Here is a 24087-nt window from a genome sequence, read left to right as displayed (position 1 = left end):
TTTTCCTTTTGCTCTAAATATTTTCATTCTTTTTCGTGTGGCTAACTTAATAACTTTGCTATTAAAAAGATAGTGGTTACAAATCCAGCTTGCTTTTTATTCCCATTTTTCTATTCAGTTCAGATTTTTAAGTGGATAGTAAGATCATGCTTTCTCTTATTCTCTCCCTTTTAAATGAAGGAAATTGATTCCAGTGGGAACATTAACTCCTGAAATTGCTTTGTATTGGCGTGTCCTTTGTGAATATTTGAAGTCAAAAGGAGAGGAAGGTGAAGAATTTTTAGAACAGATTTTGCCAGAGCCTGTAGTATATGCAGAGTATTTACTGAGGTAAAATTTTTCCCTTTGGTTGGTTTGGAATGTACTTGTGTTGCTATCTATGTTAACCTCAGCTTCCTCCCTCGGAGACATGCTTGATTGGGAATAAGTTAAAAACCGTTTTTTTTTTCTGGACTGGCAGAGATAAATAGCTATGCACATGGAGTCTTTCTGAAGAATATCCTGTACTGGTCCGCACACTGAGAGAGCAAAGTCACTATGGGTAGGGACGTTTCCTGAAAACTTAAGATGTGATTATGCACATTTCTCCATAAAGTTGATAATGATGAGTGTCACTCTGGAATTGGTTAGGAAACTTTTTCTAAGTGCCACATAGTACATATTTCAGAGTTCATGGCTCTACTGTCTGTCACAGTGACTCAGCTCTGCTGTTGTGCAAAAGCAGCCAAAGACAATGTAATGAATGAGGGTGACCGTTTTTCGATAAAAATTTTATCAATTTTTATGAATGTTAAAATTTGAATTTCATATACTTGTCACATATACTTGTCATTTATCAAATATTTAGACATGTATGTATTTTGGCATATATATATTTTAAACTACTATTTAAAAATGTAAAATTCTTAGCTTGCAAGCTATTCAAAAATAAACAGTAGGCTAGATCTGGTGCATGGGCCATGGTGTTCTAACTGACAGAGTGGCCCTTTGTGGCCAGTTTTAGTATTAAAACTTATTTGGCTTTTTGTTTTTAAAAATTTTGTTTTCAAAATGTACTTTTTTCTTAAATTGTTTGAATGATTCTAATTTCTACTTATTTCACTTTAAAGTTACAAATAAAACAAATGCATTCTTGTCAAAATTTTAATACAGTTGTATATAGAGTAAAAATATGGAATTTCCTTTTTTATCTTCTAATTACTCAATCTCATTTATTTTCTTAGTTTGGGATATACACTTTCAAACCTCCTTCTCTGCATTTACATTCATATATAGTAAATGCAGAAATGCTTTTTTAAAATATAGCACACTATACATAATTTTTTTTAAACTACCGATGTCTGAGTTTATTATATAGTAGTGCATATAAATCTATCACACTCTTAACAGTGTATCATTCAAGACTGTGGTGGTATCATTTAAGTTACTCCTCTGGTGATGGACAGTTAGGGTATTTCCAGTTTTTTCTGATGATAAAGGGATGTTGAACTTTCTTGTACATTTTTATGTACATTTGGAATTTTGTGGGGTTGATTCCCAGAAGTGGAATTGCTGGGCCAAAGGTTATACAGTGGTACCTCGGTTTTCGAACACAATCCGTTCCGGAATACTGTTCGAATTCTGAAACGTTTGTAAACCAAGGTGTGGTTTCTCCATAGAAAGTAATGCAAAATGGATTAATCCATTCCAGACCTTTAAAATCAACCCCTAAAACTGCAAATTTAGCATGAATTTTACTATCTAATGATGTCATAGATCTATAAAATTTACAGCATTCGTAACCCAAAATGTTCGTCAACGGAGACGTTCGAAAACCAAGGTACCACTGTATGTATTTTGATAGCTATGATATGTAGATTTTTAATTTTATGCTTTTGATGTATTTTGAAAAAGCTTCTTCCACCTGAAACTAATATAAAATAGTATTGAATGCCAACTATAATTTAAAAAATGTATATAGTCGTGTGATATAAAGTACAGCATAGGAAGTGTAGTCAATGGTATTGTAGACTGGTTGGGGTTATCACTTTATGAGGTGTGTAAATGTCTAATCATTATGTTTGTACACCTGAAACTAATAAAAAATAAAAATTTATAAATAAATAATAAAAAGCTTCTTCCATATAACATGAATTATGGGCTTGAATTTTCTTTGTGTGAAATACACTATTCTGCTTTTGCTTATAATGGTCTCACATAAAAGTTAGGGAGCAAAGCTATGAATGCATTTGAATTTTGTATGCAAAATATTAAATATAGAATAAATATCTTAAATGTGAGCCAATACTTACAGCTTGAGCTCATAGTAACATCATGAAAAACTTGTGAATCTGTGAAGTGTTTTTAGTTTATGTGCTGCCGAAGCGAGCACTGTGAAGTGTTTTAATGGGAATTATTTCAGGCTTTAACATTTAAGTAGAGTATTTAATTATAATGCTGTTTTGGCCATACTGAAATGTTTCCAGAAAGAATGAGTTGATGCAATGCTTAGTAATATGTATTAATATAAAAGTAATGCTTATTAGAAGATGGAGAAAACATAAAAAATATGAGGAAATGTTAAATATTTTTTATTTAAGTCACGGAGGGGAACCTCTCCTCAAGGACTGCTTCACAAATTGATTAGTTCTCAGTTAATACTGACATGTAAAGAGCGTGGTTCCTCATCCTGGTATTTCCTTTGTCACTTAATCTCTGAGCTTTGTAACTTGAATCAACTTGTTTTTTTCCACTTACAGAAAGGAAAACTTTAAAAATTGTCTTTTAATTATTGAAAGAATACTTAAGAAATAGGATGGTTTTTCTTTTTGGAGCAACGTTTCTAGATAGGCTGAGTTTACTCAGGTACAGAAACAAAAGTAAATGGAAAAATTGTTTCTTGATAATCTGAGAAATATATTTTCAGGCATTTTGTAGCAGGAAGAGTTAGTGAGTCAGAATTCTAATATGAAACAGTTTTCTGTTATCTGAGGTATCACATAAAGAGAGGAATCGGATATTGAATGAGGCTTAGTAAATTTGAGTAAGAAAAAGGGACACGAATACAATTTTTAGAAAGCTACTTTACATACAAATTCTTGAAGTGAGCTTTTAAAAAAGATTTTCTTGAGTGGTCTTCATTATAATGAATATCTTTAAAAATGGTTAAACAGATGATTTTATGATAATTAAAATTGATCTGTTTTAAGTTATACTTATGGAGTTCAGGATTTGTTATCTATTAAGGAAACAACTACTCTTTGAATTTATTTTAAAAATACCCTCAGTCTTGATGCTATGCATTGTGTGAAAGCTGGGGTGGTGTAGCAAGGGATTCAGCGATGAGTGAAGGTTTTCTAGACTATCACAAACCAGTAACTACTGATCTATGTATCCGTTTTGGAGCTTTCCTTTAGTTCCTGCTACAGCTGAAAGGGTGGCTCGTGAAGGTCCCAATCTTATGAGCAGAGATTTATAAACTCTTGGTTATTTTATGTCAGTTTATTCATCTTACATAATTATGCAGTTGCTGTAACTTGATTGTTGTTGACATTTTACAAAAGACATTTTTCATCCAGATTGTTCCTCTTATCATATTGCAACCGAAAGGCACCTACCGTATTTCCTGGAAAATAAGACCTAACCGGAAAATAAGCCCTAGCATGGTTTTTCAGGATGATATCCCCTAAACATAAGCCATAATGCGTCTTTTGGAGCAAAAATTAATATAAGACCCAGTCTTATTTTGGGAGAAACACGGTAGGTTTAACATAGAAGGTTTAACCTTTACCTCTTAATTCTGCTTTTTAGTAGCTTTTTATCCCCACCAGCCACAAAAAAGGGAGACCTTCTGTAGGCTATTGAATATTTTCTGAGTGAGGGTTGTTAAAGGCTTTAATTTGGGCAGTGATAGTAAGACTAAAAGAGGGTAGGTAATTGATGGTGCTTGTTTAGTGGCACCTGCACTAAATTAAGAACAATTTGGAGATTAGTAGGACATCTGAGCAAGGATGATACAAATTCATGAAATGATCTATGTTTTTCTGATTTTTTAAAAGGTCATTGTATTCATGGATTACTTGTGTAATTACTATTATTATTACTTCTATTTTAAATGAAAGAATAATGGTTAATTAGGGATGATGGTGACGGAAGACTAGCTCTTTATGAATAATTGGATTTTGGAGAAGGGATTCAGTACTTTATAATTGATAATGCTAATAACATTGAAATAATTAGTTATTAATTTGAGAGACATAAATACGTACTTTTTGAAAATTTCCCAAAGAAAATTTGAATCTTTAATGAAAATACATTTTCCAAATTCTTTTGATTCAGCCAATAAGTTTGTTTGTGAAAGTTTATGACGATAGTATAGAATTGACTCTAAACCAAATTGGTGTAACATGGTATAAGCATCCATATATTTGAACTAATATGAATTGAAAAAGACCGTTTTCTGAGCTAATGGGGAGCTGTTTCATGTTTCTTAACAGATTCTACATTTTATTATTTCTGCTTGTTTTAGTTATATTCAGAGCATTCCAGTTGTTAATGATGAACAGAGAAATGATTTTTCCTATATTGAAAATCTGATGGCAAAAGAATTCATAGGTCAACAATTGATTCTAATTATTAAGTCTTTGGATGCCAGTGAAGAAGGAGGAAGGTATATCTAAATGTTAACCCTTGTTCTAATTTGCTCTTTTAAATTCCTTGTATTGAAGTACAGTCTTGTTACAATATGATTAAATATATTTAACCTATGTAGCTCTCTAACGGGTTACATAAAGTATTTTCTTTTATATATGTAATATATGAGGAAATATACCCTTTCCCTCTTTCGCTCCCCACTCTGTGTGTGTGTGTGTGTGTGTGTGTGTGTGTGTGTGTATAAAACATATGAGGTCTTAATTCAGTTTCTTCTGAATAAATCAATGAAATTGCAGGTGTTTGCTTAAAAATCTATTTACCTTTACTACAGAGAGGGCTAGTAATACTATCTAAAAAATTTGATATTTTGTTATTTCATCATGTTGATTTATGAAAGATTGTAAGGTCATTTATAAAAATTATTTTTTTGGCAAAACGTGAATTTTTGACCTAAAATCTATACATTTTTTTTTACCTTTAGTGATAAATATAAAAAAGAACTGAGACAAATGTGATTAAGTCTGCAGAAATAGAGATAAAATGTGTTTCTACTATCATATTTAAATTAAAATAGTTCTTTTTGAATGCAGGAAACGACTGCTGGCTATTTTGCAGGAGATTCTTACTCTACCCACAACCCCAATATCCCTAGTATCTTTTCTCGTTGAGAGACTGCTCGACATCATTACAGATGATAATAAGAGAATACAAATTGTAAGTGATTTCCTTCATTATTGATAAAGATAAGAGGTTTTGGTCAATGACTGAATATTGTCTTACTTTTCAGTACTTTTTGCTTTGTCTTTAATTGCCTTTTGTTTTAGTTTTGTCTATCAAGATAGTTTTTAAACTTAAAATCAAATCGCTTTCTCACACATTTAAAAAGAAAATCTTCTCTTAGTATCCCTATCATTGTGTTGTAAGAATTTGCAATGGTGCAAGTTGGGAAAAGGTGTTGTGGCACTGGTCACTAGAGAGTTTGAGAACTGGCTCAACTTATACATACCTGGGTTCGCATCCCCTCCTGTACTTTCTGGCTTTGCGACTTTGGGCAAGTTATTTAATTCAGTCTTTTTACTTGTCTGCTAAATAAGAATAACAATAAAACCTATCTTTCATTGTTCAGTGAAATAATGTTCATAAAGTGCTTTGTAAATACAGAAATAAATGTTACTATAATATTACTATTGCCAAGTGTTTTCTTCCCTGGGGTAGGCAAAAAAGCCAGACCTGTGTCATTGCTTTTCATAAACTCAAACAGTCTCAGAGTTGTAAGGTAATTCAGAAGTTGTCTTTTCCAACCCCTCCTTATATATATATATATATATATATATATATATATATATATATATATATATATATATACTTACACATAAATCCTTTCTACAATATATATATATATATATATATATATATATATATATATATATATATATATATATACTTACACATAAATCCTTTCTACAACGTTTCCAGTTAGTGGTTCTCCAGTGTCTGCTAAGTACTCTCATTTGGGATGGAGCCGTTTCCTCAGTTGTCCAGCTTCAGTGTTCCAGTGGCTCTGAAAGGAAAGTCTTCAGTTATGTTGTCGTCATTCTTGCATTGGAACAATAAAAGAGTATTCTATTTTTTATATTTAGCTCCTGCGGATCTGAACAAGGAAAGGAGTTGAGGATTTTGGGCAGAGAATTTTAGTTTTATAAAAGGCGCCTAAGTTTAGACACTATTCATTTTTTCTGTTTTTCAAGCAACATATGAGAATTTATCTTCAATGTCTAGGTGCCTATTTTTCCATAATCTTAGTTTTTAGTCAGATGTATTGTTTGGTCATTTTCTTTCTAAAATTGTCTAGCAAATAGAATGTGTACCATTTTTACTTGTATGTTTTGCTCTGTTTTTCAAGAGATTCTGGATACTACTTGGAATTTTATGTAGCAGTTTGATATCATTTTTCTGAAATAAAACCTAGATTAAAGCATGTACTCTGAATTATAACTTTACTTATCAGATTACAGAAATTATCTCAGAGGTTCGGGCGCCCATTGTTACTGTTGGTCTTAATCCAGCTGATGTAAGAAAGAAAGAACTCAAGGTAAATCTCTTCTAAATTAAAGAAATGCTTGAATATAATGTAGTTGCACAAGTCCTTTATTTCCTCTTGCTGTACGTTTTCAAAATTGTTCTTTCAAAGTCAAATTATTGATTAACTATTAAACTATAAGAGTATCTAACATGTTAACCAGATTATATCAGTATGAAAGATTTGCAGATCTCTGTTTCAGGAAGACTACAACTTTGTATATGCCTGACTGATTAACTGCTGGGTCCTTGAGATGTTACATTATACTCTTTAGTTTGCTACAGATTTTCATATTAATAGTTTTTGTTTGGTATTTACACAATCAATTTACATCTTTCCTTAGATGGCTGAAATAAAAGTTAAACTTATTGAGGCAAAAGAAGCTTTGGAAAATTGTATTGCCGTACAGGATTTTAATCAAGCATCAGAATTAAAAGAAAAAATAAAAGCATTAGAAGATGACAAAGTAAACCTATTGAAAGAGACAGAGCAACTTGAAATTAAAGAAGTCCATGTGGAGAAGGTATAGATAATTGTTTTAAATTAAATTTCAGCTATTTATTAATCATCTTAACTAAACCATATTTTCTTTCTTAATTCAGAAAGCTGTCAGAATACATTCACTTTGGAGGGATTTTTAACAGTATTGTGAAACACATTTTTTCTTTCTATTTCAGACTTTGAAAGGCCTTAACTAATTTGAATTAATTGTAGCTAGGACTTTATTTGCTCTCTTAATTGTTACTCCCTGGAATCTAAAGACTTCCTGCCTTCCTTCTGTTTTGGGTTTTTTTTTTTGTTTTTTGGTCTTTAGTGGTTCAGAAAAGGAAAATGCATCCATCTATTCATCTTTACTGTATTTGTGTAAGATTCATGACCTTTCTGCTGCTAGGAAAAAAATTTCTGTGGTAACCATACCGTTATATAATACAAATACCTTTTAAAGCTTATTTACAGTCATGCATTGCATAACGGGGATAAATTCTGAGAAAGGCGTCATTAGGTGATTTTGTCAGTGAACACAGAGTACACTTCACAAACCTAGATATGGCACAGCCTACTACATATCTAGGCTGTATGGTATAGCTTATTGCTCCTAGGCTGCAAGCCTGTTCAGCATGTTACTGTACTGAAGCATGCGCACCTTTTGGGAGGGCAGGGAGAGGGCTGTGGAGGGAGGTGCCATCTGCGGGAGATTACAGGTCATAAGGGAGAGAGGGAAGGAAGAAAAGGGGAGAAAAAGGGAAAACAGAGATCAAAAGAGCCTGAGCTTTAGAAGAGAAATATAAAAGGGACTGGGGAGGACATAGAGAAAGAGTGGAGAGTGAGAGCAAAGAGAAAGACAGGACTGGGAGGAAAGAGAGCGAAAGAGAAACAGGGAAGGAAAGGGAGTTTGTGCGCAGGCTTGTGTGGGGGTCATGTGCTTGCAGGCAGGGGCTGGCTCCAGGCTCCTCCGCAGTCTCCCCCCCACCCCATGCCAACTGCTGGCCCCAGCCACAGGCTGGTGCACAGCAGGTAGACAGCTTACTGAGCCCCCTTGTCTATTTGAACCGCACAGAACTAGCAGTAAATTCAACATCTAGTCAAGTCTAGCCTTTTCTTTCAACATTACAAGGAAACTTTTTGCTTATAATCCAGTACAATCTTACGGGACCACTGCCTTATACGTGGTCTAAACTTGACTGAACATTATGTGTGCATGATTGGACTCTTGTTTTTAGAAAAAACTAAATATTTTAAATGAAAAACTAAACTTAAATATCTAGTAACATTTAAAGCTGTTTCTGCAGTCTTTCTTTTTTAAACCTAGTTGTATTTGACAAACTAGCCTCATTTTAGCATAAGATTGAACGGTCTCAATTGCTGTACTATTTAATATTAACTTTACTTCAGGAGGCCTTTTAGGATCTGGCCTTTTGTAGTAAACATCATTTATTATTGTATTTTTGGCTTGGGAAGTGCTGATTAGTGTATTCTCATAAAGAACATGTTTGCTAGAGAGGAGTGTACTATACAGGAGAGTTCTCTACGTTACGCTATGTCCTCGAGCTCTTTAGCCATAGACCTTCCCAATGAGTATGCCTGAATTTTATTTTCATAGCTAGTAGCTTCTTTCTTTCGTTTGACAAAATCTTTGGATCATGGGCTCTTAAATTTGAGAAGCAAATTTACAGTGAAAAATGAAAATATATTATAAACTGAAAAAGTATATAAACTGCAGGTCAGAATTTAACAGAGGTGGTCTCTGTTAAATTATTAAATATTAACAGAGGTGGTCTACCATGATTAATATCTGTTTAACTTGACTTTCTTTGACCATTTATGTGTTCGTTTGTCCTATTTCAGGGCTATAAATCTATTATAGTACAATTACAGCATAGCACAATAAGTGCTTTGGTCAGGGAAGTATAAGAGTTTTATGTATAGTACAGGGGTTTTAAGTTTTGCCTTTCTAACCGAGGTAGGATGTTGTTGGCTTCTCCAGAGGAAAAATATTTTAACCTGTGATTTGAATAGAAATAATAAAATATGCTGATAGTTACAGGATGAGTTTTTTTTCTGTGGTAGTCACTGCTTCAAGTACTTCACAGGTATGAATACATTTGATTCTTACTATGACCTTATGGGGTTGGTACTATTATTCTCATTTTGTAGAGGGCAAGTCACACAGATAGTAAATGGTGGAGGCAGGATTTCAGGCAAGTGGCTTTAGGTTTATGCTTTTAGCATACTCTGTGTTGCCTTTCCTCAATGAATTGTTAAGAGAAATGTTGTAGGCAGATGGAACGACATGTTAAAGAAGTTAAAGAATACCTGTTGTGTTTGAAAACTTCAGGTCCACATGACTTGATGGGGAGGTAAGAGAAATCTGGGGGGAAAATGAAGGGTTAGGTCACATGAGGCCTTTTATAAGCAATATTTAAAAATTTTTGCCTTATCCAAAGATCCTGGTCAACCACTAGAATTTGTATGTCTTAGAAAGAGCTCTGTTATTCAGGAAATAGATTGCAGCATGTAAAAGCGAGGCAGGCTTACCAGTTGGAAGACTGTTACAGTAATGTAGGCTTGAAATGATTACAGTCTGAACAAGATAATGATGGTGGGTATGGAAAGAAGTGATAGACTGGAGAAGTATTTAGGAATTCGTAACAGAGAGAAGAGTGAGTTAAGAATATATGCAAGGTCATTTGGTTTGGACAACTGGGTAGCACAGGAGGAGGAGGGATTTGGGTAATGATGAGTTAGTTCCCTTTCGGACATTCTGAATTTGAACATATAAGAAGAAATGTCGTCTAGCAGTACATATGAGTCTGAACCTTAGAAAATAGCTGGGCTGCTCATAGATGGTAAATGAAGTTGTATGACTGGATGAGATTGTCCAGGGAGTGTCTACAGAGACGAATGCCTTAGACAAAGATCTGAGAAAGCAAACATTTAAGAGACAGGCAGAAGATATTCTTATTAATGCTGAATATTTTGTGTTTCATTTTAGAATGATGCTGAAACACTACAGAAGTGTCTTATTTTGTGTTATGAACTGTTGAAGCAGATGTCCCCTTCAGTAGGTATAGGTGCAACCATGAATGGCATCATTGAATCTTTGGTATGTTGTGGCCCTTGAAGCTTTTTTTTTTTTTTTTTTTTCCCACTTCTTCCTCATTTTATAAGTAATATGTTCCTTGGTGTTTAAAAGAATGAAAAGATGACCATTTTAAACATCGGACAAATATAAATCGTAAAAAAAAAACATGTAGTGGCTACTTCATATTGTGAGGATTACATTCAGACAATGCATGGAAAGGACCTGGTATGTCCTGTTAAGGAGTTCTGTCTTGTCCTATGAACACTGGGAAGCCATTGAGAAAGTTGTAGCAGGTGGAGGGGGAGTTGTCTCATGATCAGATTATTTCACTTTGGCTATATTCTTCTGTTTTGGCAATTTAATATTTATCTTTTTTTTTTTCAACTGAAATTTGACTTCTTAGAGTTAATAGACAATATGGAAATGTAGACCTACAAAATCATGCAGAAATTACATTTTGACCATGTTTTATATACTATTGTAAATTTCTTGTCCTGGTGAAATTATAATTATTAAAATTATTATAATTTCTAATTCACATTAGATTCTTCCTGGAATAATAAGTGTTCATCCTATAGTAAGAAATCTGGCTGTTTTATGCTTGGGATGCTGTGGACTACAGAATCAGAGTTTTGCAAGTAAACACTTTGTATTGCTGTTGCAGGTAGGATTTATCATGTGACAAAATCTTGATTGTATTTCCCAAAATAAATACTCAGAATCTGTGGTGATAATGCTAATACTCCAAATTTAATCTCTTCTGGGCTAGTGATGATGGTGATTATTATGGGATGACTTTTAGAGACTCCATTTTTATCTTTGATTTCTTATTAAAACATCTCTAGAAAAAGGATGAAATGTCAGTTATTTAAGGTATTTTTAAATTAATCATATAACAAAAGTTATTGAGTAATATTATATATGCCCAGCATTATTCTAGGCTTAGGAAAAAAAATGATGAGTTAAAAAAAAGAAAACAACTGGGGCCGGCTCGGTGGCTCAGGCGGTTAGAACTCCATGCTCCTAACTCCGAAGGCTGCTGGTTCGATTCCCACATGGGCCAGTGGGCTCTCAACCAAAAAAAAAAAAAGAAAAGAAAAGAAAACAAGATAAAAGTTGCTGTCCTAATGGAGCTTACATTTTAGAAGAGGAAACACACAGTAAAAAATAATCAGTGATTCTGCTAGTAATTCTAAAGGAAGTCTTGTTTACTATTGTGAAATGAATTGATACCCAGGAAAAAAATCCTACATTTTCAAAGCGGTTTTGCTAAGAAATTAAAACAGAAAATTCTCTACTTCACTTTGCTAGTTTTCTAGAAGTTCTATCTTGAAGTGCTAGATTGATCCTGGTCATTACATTTTTTTAAGTGAAAGAAAAATTCTTATTAGATTATTTGATAGTGCAGTTTTCCTTAATGTCTAGCTTACTAAGTAGTTGTTTTTGGCTCTAAAAATGAGGTGAAACTTTTATTAAGTTGTTCTACATACCGTTATGAATGCTGCTGAAAAATGATGTTGTGGTAGTCAAGTTGGAACTCTGTCTGATAGAGGAGATTAGAGGTAGACAGTCATATAAAATTTCTAGTACTGCAGAAAAGCAAATACCATAAAAGAACTCTTTCAAAAGGTATTTAAGTTCACTTGACCTTTAAGATGAAATGTGAATTTTGATCCTTTTAATTTTTGCTGACATAATGTCAGTAATAGTAGTTTGGTCATTTCAGACAGAAGAAACACAATATAAATTTAATGCTTAAGAGTGTCCTAGAGCATTTTGAAGTTACTTAATACTAATTAACCCCCACTTGAGAGAGCTGCAAGAACATTGATACTGTGTGCTCCTATATAATTTTCTGTAGTGAACAGGATTGTGAAAATTAGGTTGATGTGAAAGATAAATGAATATTTCTTATCAAGACCATTCCACAATTATACCTTCCTTCAAATCAAACCAGCTGATAGCAGCCTTGTCACAGAATTAAAGTTTACCTTTTTTTTAGTTTAAGCAACTTTGATCTCTAAACAATCTTTTTAGGTACTAATAATTAATATCTGCCTGAATAAAATAACTTGATATAATTTTTTTGAATTTAAAAATGTTGTTTGTGAATGATAGATTCAAATGCAGTAAAGTAAATTGCATGTGAAATCTTGCCTATAGTTTTGTATGTTGTTCTGGGCAGGGTACGCAAAGATTCACAAACAAAAAAAGATCAACCACTGAATAAATTCAGTTATTTATCTTTATAATGGTAATTTTTAGGGCTATCATAGGAAGATCTTAGATTTAGAGGAAAATAGCTCTCTTTTGGGGGGAGTAAAAGATCAGTTCTTTTAAAGTCAGTTTTAATAGTAAAAATTGATTTAAGAAATGTCTAAACACTTGTTAGAAAGGCAACAGAAGGAAGTTTTTAAAAAATCTTCCTGAAGGAAATCTCCAATATTGGCATCTGTTGCTAGCCAGTAAGCAACTGAGGAGGGCAAGGAAAACGAAGTTGGTGTTAGCGAGTAGCTTGTTTAGAATTTGCAGAGAATAGTCATGACAGCACTCTTACAAGCATTTGGCTTTGACAGAGTTGTAGGTTTTGCCATTAGAAAATATATTAGTTAGGGTCTTGAAATTTCCTTCAAAGTTTTATAATTTTGAGACATTTTTCTCAATTTACTGATTTGACCAGCTTGCAGGTGATTTTTATTTATTCTGAAGGTTAAGTTACATAGCCAAGTTTATCTATCACCAAAATTTAAGTAAATTAAATAATATAGTAAATCTCTTTATAATGAAATCTGAATTTATTGAGCTAATAAGAGAAAAATTTATCTTTAATGAAACTTGATAACCTAGAAGAGTATTGGTGTTCTAATAAATGCTTTTTCTGGTTAAAATATAACGCTGTGTCTTGATAGATAGCCCAAAACAATTTCAATATAATTAAACAGGTTTTCTGTATCTTAATACACACACACACACACACACACCATAGTTGAATGTATTATTTTTTAAATAAAAGGAACAAGTAGTATAATTCAGCCTGACACTAGTTTTAGGAATTTTTTTGACCTAAGATGAAATTTTTCTGAAGAAAATATAACTAAATGTTATGGTACAAATGAAAATAGTAACTTTAAAGTGGAAATTATAATTATTTAAAAAATGTTTTGTAGGCTTGACACTTGTGAAATTAGACTAAGTAAATTTTATGCAGCATAAACAATTAAAAGTTTACTGAATTCACTTTTTTTGGTCGGGGGGAATGTTTCAATTTAGGTTTTGCAAATTGATGATGTGCCCATAAAAATAAGTGCTTTAAAAGCAATCTTTGACCAACTCATGACATTTGGGATTGAACCATTTAAAACTAAAAAAAGCAAAGCCCTTCAAAATGAAGACGCAGAAATAAACACTGATGAAGAGCAAGAATCAAAAGAAGAAGAGACGGCTACAGCCAAGCATGTTTTGAAACTCCTTTCTGATTTCTTAGATAGCGAGGTAAGAAATAATCACAGCCCTATTATTACAAAATATCGTTTTCAGCATGTATGTTTATGTTCTTATATTTTTTAGACTTAAGTTTCAGCTTAGCCAACATTTCAAAACTGCCTTTTGAATATCATAATTAAATTCCACTTTCACTTCTAATATACTTAGTTTCTCACTATCAAATTGCATGTGCAGAGAATTGAAATGTAAACAAAAATGAAATGACTATTTAAAGGGGTTGCTCTTATTTTTTCATCTTTTCCTCTGTCTTTGTGATTTATTAAGTCATTAAGGAATTTTATCAAGAGCTTTACATCGAGTGACTGGAAGGTCCAAGGTAGGGTATAGGATCACACCTCTTTTCTTAAGGTACTCTTGAACTACATTTTCTAGGATAATAAACATTTAATTTAAAAATTTTGTATGTTTTTATTGAGGTAAAGTTGACATAACATTAACAGTTTTACAGTGAACAGTTCATTGGCATTTAGTACATTCACAGTGTAGTGCAACAACCACCTCTAATTTTTACAACATTTTTATTATCCCAAAAGGAAACTTAACCTTTTAAGCAGTTGCTCTGTTTCCTCTCCCACAAGCCCCTGGCAACCACCAAGCGGCAGCTAGACTCAGTGCCTAAGGCTTCCGTTCTCGGCTCGGCAGTGAGGGCTTAAACCACCGATTTCAGCCCTCTTCCCTCAGTCTTTGCTCCGAGGTCTGCCGGGAGCGTTGGGTTCAGCCGTTTTGTATGCTGCCCCCTCAGCCCTGTGGGCAGTAAGCGGAGCCCTAGCAGTCCGAGTCCTTCCCTCTCCCGCAGCTGCGGAAGATCCAGGCGCAGCGGGCTCCGAGCACTGAGCTAGGTCTGTGTCCTGCGCCCGCGCGGCTCCGTCTCCGCACTTCTCCTCTCCCTCTCTCCCCTCCACCCCCACCGCTCGCGTGACTCACCCACCTGGGGGTGAATTCAGTAGTGGGCCTCTTCGTCTTGCCTGTCTGCTGTGCAAGGAGTCCTTTGTGGAGTTATTGTTGTCCCATTCGTTGTAAATTCCAGGGGAGCGTTACAGGGGCTCACCTCACACCGCCATTTTGATGATGTCATCACTGATTTTTGGTTTCACAGTATTTAAAAGTCCTTTTGGTTCTTCTCTAGATCTTTGAGGGAGTTCAATTTTTCATAGCTAGACTAATAATTTGTCACAATAGCCTTAACCAAAAAAGGGAAATAAAATCTAATGTGCCTTTAACAAATTCATAATAACATGAATGATTTTGGGATAATTCATAGAAAAATATTATAGGACAGGCTGCATTTAAAGGCTTAAAAAGGAAATACAAATAAAAATTTTCTTTGAGTGAAAATCGTTTTTGTCAGGTGTCTGAACTCAGGACCGGAGCCGCAGAAGGACTAGCCAAGCTGATGTTCTGTGGGCTTCTGGTCAGCAGCAGAATCCTCTCCCGTCTTGTCTTGCTGTGGTACAACCCTGTGACTGAGGACGACTTGCGACTGCGCCACTGCCTGGGCGTGTTCTTCCCCATGTTCGCTTATGCAAGCAGGTATTTAGTCCTATCGGAATCTGACTGGAAGTAAAATTCAAACTCCCCAGGAATCATATCTGTAGTTTTATTTTGTTCTTTATTCTTTTTCTTCTGTGGTGTAAGTGATGAAATGAAAATCGTTTACCTAGATTTTACCTACCTGAATTATTTGGCTCTTTCCTAGATGAAAATGTACTGTGCCTTGATGAGGTGAATTTTATGCATGATATGTAATTGTAAGAACCATATGCTTTTTCTTTGCCACTATACTTTCAAATTGTTTTTTAATAGGACTAATCAGGAATGTTTTGAAGAAGCCTTTTTTCCAACTCTGCAAACACTGGCCAATGCTCCTGCGTCTTCTCCTTTAGCTGAAGTAGATATCACTAATGTTGCAGAATTATTTGTAGATTTGACAAGACCAAGTGGATTGAACCCTCAGGCCAAGAATTCCCAGGATTTTCAGGTGCATATGTTAGCCTGTGAATGGTAGGGATGACGTGGCATGCAAGTCACTGGGGTTGTTTTGATAAAATAATCCCTTTGAAATAGAGTGAAGTTACATTTTGTCGTGTGATTTCTGGTCTAAGTAGTAGTGCATAGCATTTCTTACTTTCATACAAAGTAAGAAAAAGGAAAAGATATTCTGGGAGATGTGGAGATAGAAGTAATCAGTGCTAACATTTTTGTCACTGAAAAGGAGTTACCAAAAATCAATCACCCACTACCCGCTCCCCACCCACTACTGGCTGTTAATCATTCTGAATAATGACCTATGTTATCTAGGACTCAATGAGTATTCGAGTATTGGCTTACCTGCTCTGTTTCTGATAGGAGGAAGGAGAATTCAAAGAATGAAGCTTGCCTTGAGCTTATTTTTATTTCAAAGGAAAGTTAAAACTGTGCCCAAAATTCAATTTTTTCTGGGTTTTTAATCTTTTAATATCACTTGATCAAACTTGTCACCATATTGAAAATGAATGTTATTAATTTCACATGCTAGCTGATTAAGTTGAAAGTATAGTTGACCCTGTTAACAATGGTGGGTTCGAACTGTGTGGGTCCACTTAAAACCAGCTATTTTTCAATAAATTTACAGTCAGCCCTCTGTGCCCAGTTTTCACAGCTACGGTTTCAACCAACCACAGATTGTAGCAGTATTTTTGGTCCTTGGTTTGGAATCTGCAGATGCAGAGGGATGACTGTATGTATTGTTCTGTGCCATTTTATATAAGGGACTTGAGCATCTTTGGGTTTTGGTATTGAGGTGGAGGGTCCTGGAACAAGTACCTCTGCAGATACTGAGATGACTAGTGGTTTTTGAGGAGTCAAAAGTTATGTGCAGATTTTGGACTGCCCTGGGCATCGGCGCCCCTAAACCCCTCTGCGATGTTCAGTAGTCAATTCTATTGCTTGCCTATTTTAATTGATATTTAGTGACTGGACTCGGTTTAAGTCACTATGTTACACATTGTTGGAAAGATTACAACGCATTAGGCAACATATAGTAAGGGTCCGTGATACAGCTGCTGAGTGCTTTAGGACTTGAGAAGAGGCCAAAGCTCATGGTGGGGGTGATGAGTACAGCATTAGTTTTAAACTTAGTGAGTAAAATTCAGTTGGCCCTTGTTGGGATTTGGGGAGTGGCTTGGTAGAGAGAAAAAGACTTAGTAAAGGTGATTAAATATAGCTGGTTGTGAAAGTCATGTTTGAACTATGGAAAACATCTTTCTGGCTAAGGACCATGACTAGGCCTGTGAGGCAGAATATTAGGGTAAGGCATTTGGAGTTAGCCTTATTTGCAGTGGTAACTATGCAGGGCATATAATGAAAGGGTTAATGGGAAAATTATTTATTACACAAATTAACCTGGTGGTCAGTTGTTATATGAGGTGAATTGGTGAGAGAAATAGAGACTATTAATAAAGAGAGCAGTTAAAAATGTATAATTAGGAGATAAAAAGCTTGTAGAAAAAGAATATTAGAAAGTAGTAGTAGAAAGTGGGAAAAGAAAGAATAGTAGAAATTATCAGGGGAAAACAATCGGGGGTAAAAAGAAGAGCTTTGAGAGGCAAGGGAGATGGAGGAATCCACCATAACTCTTAAGGTTCTAAGTATGGGTGACAAGACCTCAAAGAGGATGTTGATGTTTTTTGATTGGGGAGAACTCTCATGAGTAACATCTTGGCAGAGCGAGGGAGATAGGTTGAGGAGGAGGAAGAAGTTGAACTGCCACGCACTGTTTAGTCCTGGTGATCCCACAGGAAGTTCCATAACTGGGATAGCCCTTGGAATTAACCAGAATTGAGACAAGGCTGGGCTCTTGCACCTGTACATCTTATCAGTCACTGGGGAGGTGTGACCTTGGGCAGAGCCTGGATCAGTTCTGCACCGGGGAGCTTGGAGCCTCCACAACTGGTAGGAGATGGAAAAGGAATGCTTCAGTAGTAAGGGGGGTGGGGGCAGTGCCTAGGCCCTTGACGACGGCATCCACTATAAGAAGTTCAGAAGAGGAGCTCATTTGGGGAGGAATATGTTAAATTTGGTTGTAGACATTTTGCATTTCGGATGATGGCAAGATAATTAGTTGGGAATGTTTGTTGGATGTGTAGGACTGTATTGTAATCATACCATTTTCAATTTACAAAGATTTTTCTCTTGATTTTTCTAGGCCTTAACAGTTCATGACAACTTGGCTATAAAAATTTGCAATGAGATTTTAACATGTCCATGTTCACCAGAAATTCGGGTCTATACAAAAGCCTTGAGTTCTTTAGAACTCAGTAGCAATCTTGATAAAGATCTTTTGGTTCTGTTGAATGAGATTCTGGAGGTAAAGTAGTTTCTAATTACTCTTGTTATGAATGTATGTTTATCAAAGTAGAATTTACATGGTTGTACTAAATTATACGTTAGCATACTGTAACTTTGCTCATTTGAGGTAAATATTTCCTTTATAAATTTAATAGAATTTTTAGAATGTTTTAAAACAACTTGCTATCAGCATATAGCTTTTTTGAAAGATTAGAAATGCTGCATTTAAAAAATGTTAATAATGTTTTCTGTTATAGCAAGTAAAAGATAGGACATGTCTGAGAGCTTTGGAGAAAATCAAGATTCAGTTAGAAAAAGGAAATAAAGAATATGGTGACCACGCTGTAGCAGCACCGGATGCCAGCACAACTGCGATTCTTTATCAAAATGAAGATGGTAACAACATACTAACCTGAATATTTACAAGACTCTATCCTTTTCATCTTTACTGAGACACATTTTTCTTCTGTAACGTGGCTGTGTTTCAGAAATGAAGGGAAAAATTTTTTCATTAATCCCCTTGGGAAAGCATATCACTGATAAGTGTTTTACTCTTAACAGTGTTTTGTGTACATTTCTCATCATGTGACCATGCATACTGTCTTCTTGGGAGTTTTGCTTACTTTCTAGAATTCAGTTTTTGGAACACTGACTTGCGATAAATTTTCAATAGCTGCTAATGGGATTGGTCATCATTTCTCTTTTATGAAGAATTGACTTGGAAAGGCCATATAAAATATTTCATGAGGCTGTTTTTTTGTTTACATTGTTACATTATCTCCTTTACTAGAAAAGAATAAAGAAGCATGTCTAACTCCTGTCAAGGACGTAAAAGCAGCCCAAGTATCAAAATCCACTCAGCAAAGGACTAACAGAGGTAGTGTGGATAAGCTAGTTTTATAATAACTTTTCAATTGTGTTCTCCAGTGTACTACTTACTTTGTAAGTTTCCTTATCTTTGTTTCCTTAGGAACAAAGATTTACAAATGTCTTAAGTATTCTTCACTTTAATTCTTTCAGCTGATAGTATTAGGTTTGCTTTCTTATCTAAAAGATTGTATCAGTGTTGCTCCAAGTGCTTTTGATTGAAATAAATATGATGCAAAAGGTATTGCAAAGGATTATTTGGATTAAATGGATTTTTATTAGCAAATGATCAGTGATGATTTTATATTATCAGTTGTTTGTGTTCTGTCCTTCATATGATCAAACAGTTTTGTTCCTTTTATCTGCCTAGTATTTTTCTGGGCTTGTTTTCCATTTTATTTCATATTTTCCCATTGTAATTTATTTCCCAGTGGATATCCAACAATAGGGGATTTGTTGGAATAATGTGATTGTTGACTGTTAGGGGATCACTTAGAAAAAAATCTGAAATTCAAGATCTTTTTATTGTTTTATTATTTTCTTATTACAAAAGCAATGCATGCTTATTACAGAAGAATCAGGTAATACATCCAAGCAAACCAATATAAAGAACACTAATAATACCACCCATGAGCCATACATTATTTCAATCCTTGAAAAATGTTTTTTGAGTCCTTTTCTATCCAGATTTAATTTTTTTCTAAATGGAATCTGCCCATATTATTCTGTAGTCAATTATTTAAATGCTAATTACTGTATGTCACAAATTAGTCCCATATTGTTGGATATTTTCTTGGAGATAATGGCATTCGAAGTTTAAAAGGAAATACATAAGGTTTGGGGAAAGAAAAAAAAAGTCTCACATGAATAAGTAGGGTATACAAATTTTAACCAAATGGTGATACTGAACAATTTGCTTTTAGTCAGATAGTGTACCATGAGAATGCCACCATGTTTTTCAAATAGCTCAAATTTCATTTATATATGTTGTTTTGTTACAAATGGGAAGCATGCCAGGCCAAACTGTATCATCTGTTCTTAACCTTGTAAATTTCTAGCAAGTAGAATTTTCACAACCCCCAGCATATAAAGGCTCTAGTTTTTGTACTGAAATATATTTTAGGATACATATTTGAATTGGCCATGTATATATTTGAGAATTTTACAAGAAGTCATTACCTGATTAAAGTTCTATTTCTTTGTATAACATTTTCAACACGCTTTCCTCCAAATTTAACTAAAATTTGCCTCCTTATAACTTAATTTCCATATTTCCCCTTGAGTATTATTAAATTAATACATTTTTAATCTTGCTTAGGTTCCTTTTCTCTGCGGTATTGATAATTGGTATCAAGGTGGATGGGAACTAGGAAAAAATGTGTTGAAGAGGGAAAATGAAGGATTTAGGTAGGTCCAGAAAAAATAGATTAAAAATAAGCAATTGATAATTTTGATACTGAATTGTCTTTAAGGACGGAGAAAAGTGACAGCTTCAGCCAGGATTAACAGGAGACGTCAAACTTCAGAGGCCGACTCTGAAAGGTATGCCACACACATCTATAATATGTAGAGGCCTATCTTTTAAAAAATATTTTTGGTCTAAAAGTAGGAAAAAATTGTAGTTTGCTTCTACTCTAACAGAGAGAAACTCAGTGTAAAACAACATAACCAGTGAAAGCTGTAAATGGGTGTGTGTTGGATACATAGTTCAAAATTCCATTGTGGAGAGCATTGGACTTCCTATGGCTTATTTGCTTTTCCTGTTGGTTGGCGTGGCCTTTGACTAGGTGGTCATCTTGAATGTTTTCAATTTATATTTCCATGTATTCTTCTAACGATGTGATCGTGTATGACTCCTCTATTCTTGAATTAGCAAACTCTTGAGATTTAGATTTGGGTTTCTCTACATTTATAGTGGTAGAGTAATTCTACCTTTAATTTAGACACATTAGTGTCTAATACGGTGTTTATATTTGGTTTCTGCCAGTGAAGCCACAGTTGGAAGCTACAAGCTGTCTTGCAGTCATCGATTCATTGGAAGGACTGTAATGTGTATATTACAGTACATAACTTTAAGTTTTGACTAGATTTGAAAATCTTTTGGGGAAACACTGTTTACAGTGTTTTAGGAACTTATTGCCTAAGTCAAGAGTACTTTTTTTTTTTTCATGTGTCCCCCAAAATTCTTGTGGGCAGTTGTTATGGTCCCTGTTTTAATTATAAACTTCATTACAAAAGTTTGGTGTTTTTTTTCTTCTTCTGTATAACACCAGGTACATGGTTATAAAAAGAAATTAGCTATGTTTTCCATGATTTCAGTTTGTTGGATAGCCAGAGTTTTTTGGTTTTGGTTGAGTTTAGTTTTCTGCTTAATTGGTGGGATCAGGATATCAATTACACACTAATAGAATGAGTCAGAAACAAAAACAGTTTTATTTATAAATAAACTGGTTTTAAAGCTTGTATTTAAATTGATGTATTTTCAACATCTGTTTAGTGATCGTGAAGTTCCAGAGCCAGAATCAGAAGTGAAGATGAGATTACCGAGACGAGCCAAAACAGCAGCACTAGGAAAAACTAAACTTAACCTTGAGCAATTTCTCAATGAAGATAGAAATTAGAAGAGATGATAAAGGTGGAGTCCTTTTATAAATGTCTTTTAAAATTATGTTCAGTTCTTTGCTTCAATAAACTTATCCTTGTGTCAAAATTTTAAAAAGCCTGATGTCTTGTAGGACTTTGTGCTCTGTGATTGTGGTGAAGCTTTGGGACAGTAAGTCAGTGTGCGCTCACAAACCTGCATCAGAATCTAAGGTGGGGGGAGGGCTGGGAACCTCCTTGTTGCACAGGCTTTCCAGGTGATGCGTATGACTGCAAATGTTTAAAATCCTGGCATTATGGACACCTTGTAAGTGTAACTGGCTAGTAGTTTGCATTTGAGAAGCTTATGACTTAGACGGAGCAGCAGATCTAACACAGGAACACATTTCAACCACAGAACACATTTAAAAAGCGACACCTCAAGGGCAACTGAGGTACCACAAACTGGCTAGAAAGGGAGGAGGACTAGCGTAATGAACCAAATTACCCAGCATCCAAGTTCAGCAGTTCGCATTTTGATAATATTGTTCTGAGTTTTTTACACTGAAAACAGTTTTGATAATGCTACTGGCATGAGTAATTTCTCTCCTTAAAGTATTTGCATATGAGAGCCCTAGTTTGCTTGCTTGTGATGGTGTTTCCTGGGTCGGAGAGATGTTCACACATACACGTTAATCATGGACTTGCTTTCTATGTTTCGTTTGGCAAAACAAAATAAATATTTATTGTGGATAAAAAATGAGTGGGAAAAGAGTGTGACAGGAAGTCTTCTATATACTAATTTATGGGCACTATTTACTGTCAGTTTCATTTATCTTCTGATATTGGCACTTTCCTGACTTACGAAACTTACACTGTATGAAATCAGTCCTCTTTGCTTCTGAAACACCCAACAAAACACCTTTTCTTATCCCTCTGATAATTACCTTTTTATTATTCAGAATATAAATGCCCTAACATTGGATCTGTTTTAATAATTGTACTCTTTTAGGTTTATTTACCAGAGGCCATTTATTTAAGGTGATGTTCTAAGATGGAGCTAAAGTTAATATTGTGCTTTTTAGAACCAAATTGCTATATTACATACATATATATGTGCTTTATAAAACTCAGAAATATAAAAGGAGTCTGAAAGTTACTAAGAATGCTTACTAAGCAAAAGGAAAAGGCAGGTGTGGTGATACCAAACAATGAAAAATAGGTGACTGTTTTTCATTCTGTTGGCTCTGTGTCTTGTGCTTCAAATTCTTTATGTAAATCTTTTGTTAAATCCCTGTCGTTTTAAAAGTAATGTTTTTTTGTGGGGAGGAGGTAGGGAAAAATGACTTAAAATATACACAGACTGAGTTCCACTGACCTCACAGCCAGGCTATCCAAAGAGACGGAGTCATGTTCTTATGTACTTACATGGACCACCATATCAAAACTTTCTTTGTCCATCTGGGAAAAAGACATTTAAGCACCAAATCTTTAGTATTCTTACTATTCAAGTTTTAGACACAATCACATAAGCCATTGCTGAAGCTATGCTTTTGCACGATTAGAGTTAAGGTAAGGAATATCCTGGTTAAAAAAAAAAAAATCCCTTTGCATTTTAAAATAAATGTCTAAAATACAATAAAATGAATAGGTATATGTCTATTTACCATTTTTCATTCAAAACTGGTAACTTACAGAAACCAAACAGTATTCTTGTCTGTAAGAGGCACAGGTTTGCTGAAAAGTAAACATGCAATTTGTGCCCTTGTTCTTACAGCCCCCAGACTTGAAAGGTTTAAAAGTACAGAGAAAACGGATCAGCTGAAATTCTATGAATGGAAACATGCTACTTGATAAACAATGGTCATTTTTCTACACATATAACCGCGAGAGGGATTATGAGAGATACCTTTGCCTTTTATCAATTTGCTTCGAGGTAGTTGGTATCCACCTGTTTACACAACTGTTCACGGCTCAGGTCATCATCACACATCTTTACAATACTAGCCTTCTAAATTACAATGCATTATATATTAAAACTTTGTGCACAGAAATAAAACTGGGGACATTATGTACTGAAACATAGGGCATAAAAAATGCACAAAATACCATTAAAAAGAGAAACATCAAAATTCATCTGTACTGCAAAATTCCACAATGGTCTGGTGTAAAACATAAGAAATGTACAAAGAATATAATCAAAATGATTAATGCTAATGATTGAATATAAAGACAGATCACAGGACTAGAAATAGTTCAAGATCAATCGATAAATGCGTATTGTTCAGCAGAAAGAAGTGACATACAAAATAAGGGTAGTGCAAGAACTGCGATCTATTTCTCTTCACTTTGGAGATTTTGGTTTTGAACTGTACAGCTTGCTAGAGATGCTGCTGTCAGATTCAGATTCCATTCAATGGGACGATTAAGGCACATCGTAATGGGGCTCAAAGGGCAACTTGCTGCGTTCCCATCAGACAAATTCAGTTTCTCCTCAGTTTTCACTTGTAGCACG

General features: G+C 34.5%; 2 protein-coding genes across 3 annotated transcripts in view; one reads left to right on the top strand and one right to left on the bottom strand.

The window, feature by feature from the left end:
- Window positions 1-21706, top strand: part of NCAPG (non-SMC condensin I complex subunit G) — a 27572-nt gene extending 5866 nt beyond the window's left edge. Inside the window, exons 7-21 of the mRNA XM_081045974.1 lie at window positions 181-330; window positions 4508-4648; window positions 5223-5346; window positions 6641-6724; window positions 7056-7235; window positions 10206-10316; window positions 10840-10959; window positions 13566-13787; window positions 15148-15329; window positions 15603-15777; window positions 17983-18144; window positions 18383-18521; window positions 18916-19002; window positions 20465-20534; window positions 21490-21706. Coding sequence (XP_080902100.1) covers window positions 181-330; window positions 4508-4648; window positions 5223-5346; window positions 6641-6724; window positions 7056-7235; window positions 10206-10316; window positions 10840-10959; window positions 13566-13787; window positions 15148-15329; window positions 15603-15777; window positions 17983-18144; window positions 18383-18521; window positions 18916-19002; window positions 20465-20534; window positions 21490-21613 — 2071 coding nt within the window. The 3' untranslated portion in view covers window positions 21614-21706. The remainder of the gene's footprint in view (window positions 1-180; window positions 331-4507; window positions 4649-5222; window positions 5347-6640; window positions 6725-7055; window positions 7236-10205; window positions 10317-10839; window positions 10960-13565; window positions 13788-15147; window positions 15330-15602; window positions 15778-17982; window positions 18145-18382; window positions 18522-18915; window positions 19003-20464; window positions 20535-21489) is intronic.
- The window catches only part of LCORL (ligand dependent nuclear receptor corepressor like), a 120063-nt gene continuing 117227 nt past the window's right edge, over window positions 21252-24087 (bottom strand). The window contains exon 7 of one of the 2 annotated variants that reach the window (XM_081045800.1): window positions 21252-24087. In XM_081045800.1, coding sequence (XP_080901926.1) covers window positions 23907-24087 — 181 coding nt within the window. In that variant the 3' untranslated portion in view covers window positions 21252-23906. The other variant, XM_081045801.1, reaches the window with a different exon arrangement.

This window comes from Rhinolophus hipposideros (assembly GCF_964194185.1).
Source record: "Rhinolophus hipposideros genome assembly, chromosome: 1".
NCBI lineage: Eukaryota > Metazoa > Chordata > Mammalia > Chiroptera > Rhinolophidae > Rhinolophus > Rhinolophus hipposideros.
Note: the sequence above shows the minus strand (reverse complement) of the source record. Positions and strands in the feature narration are given on the sequence as shown.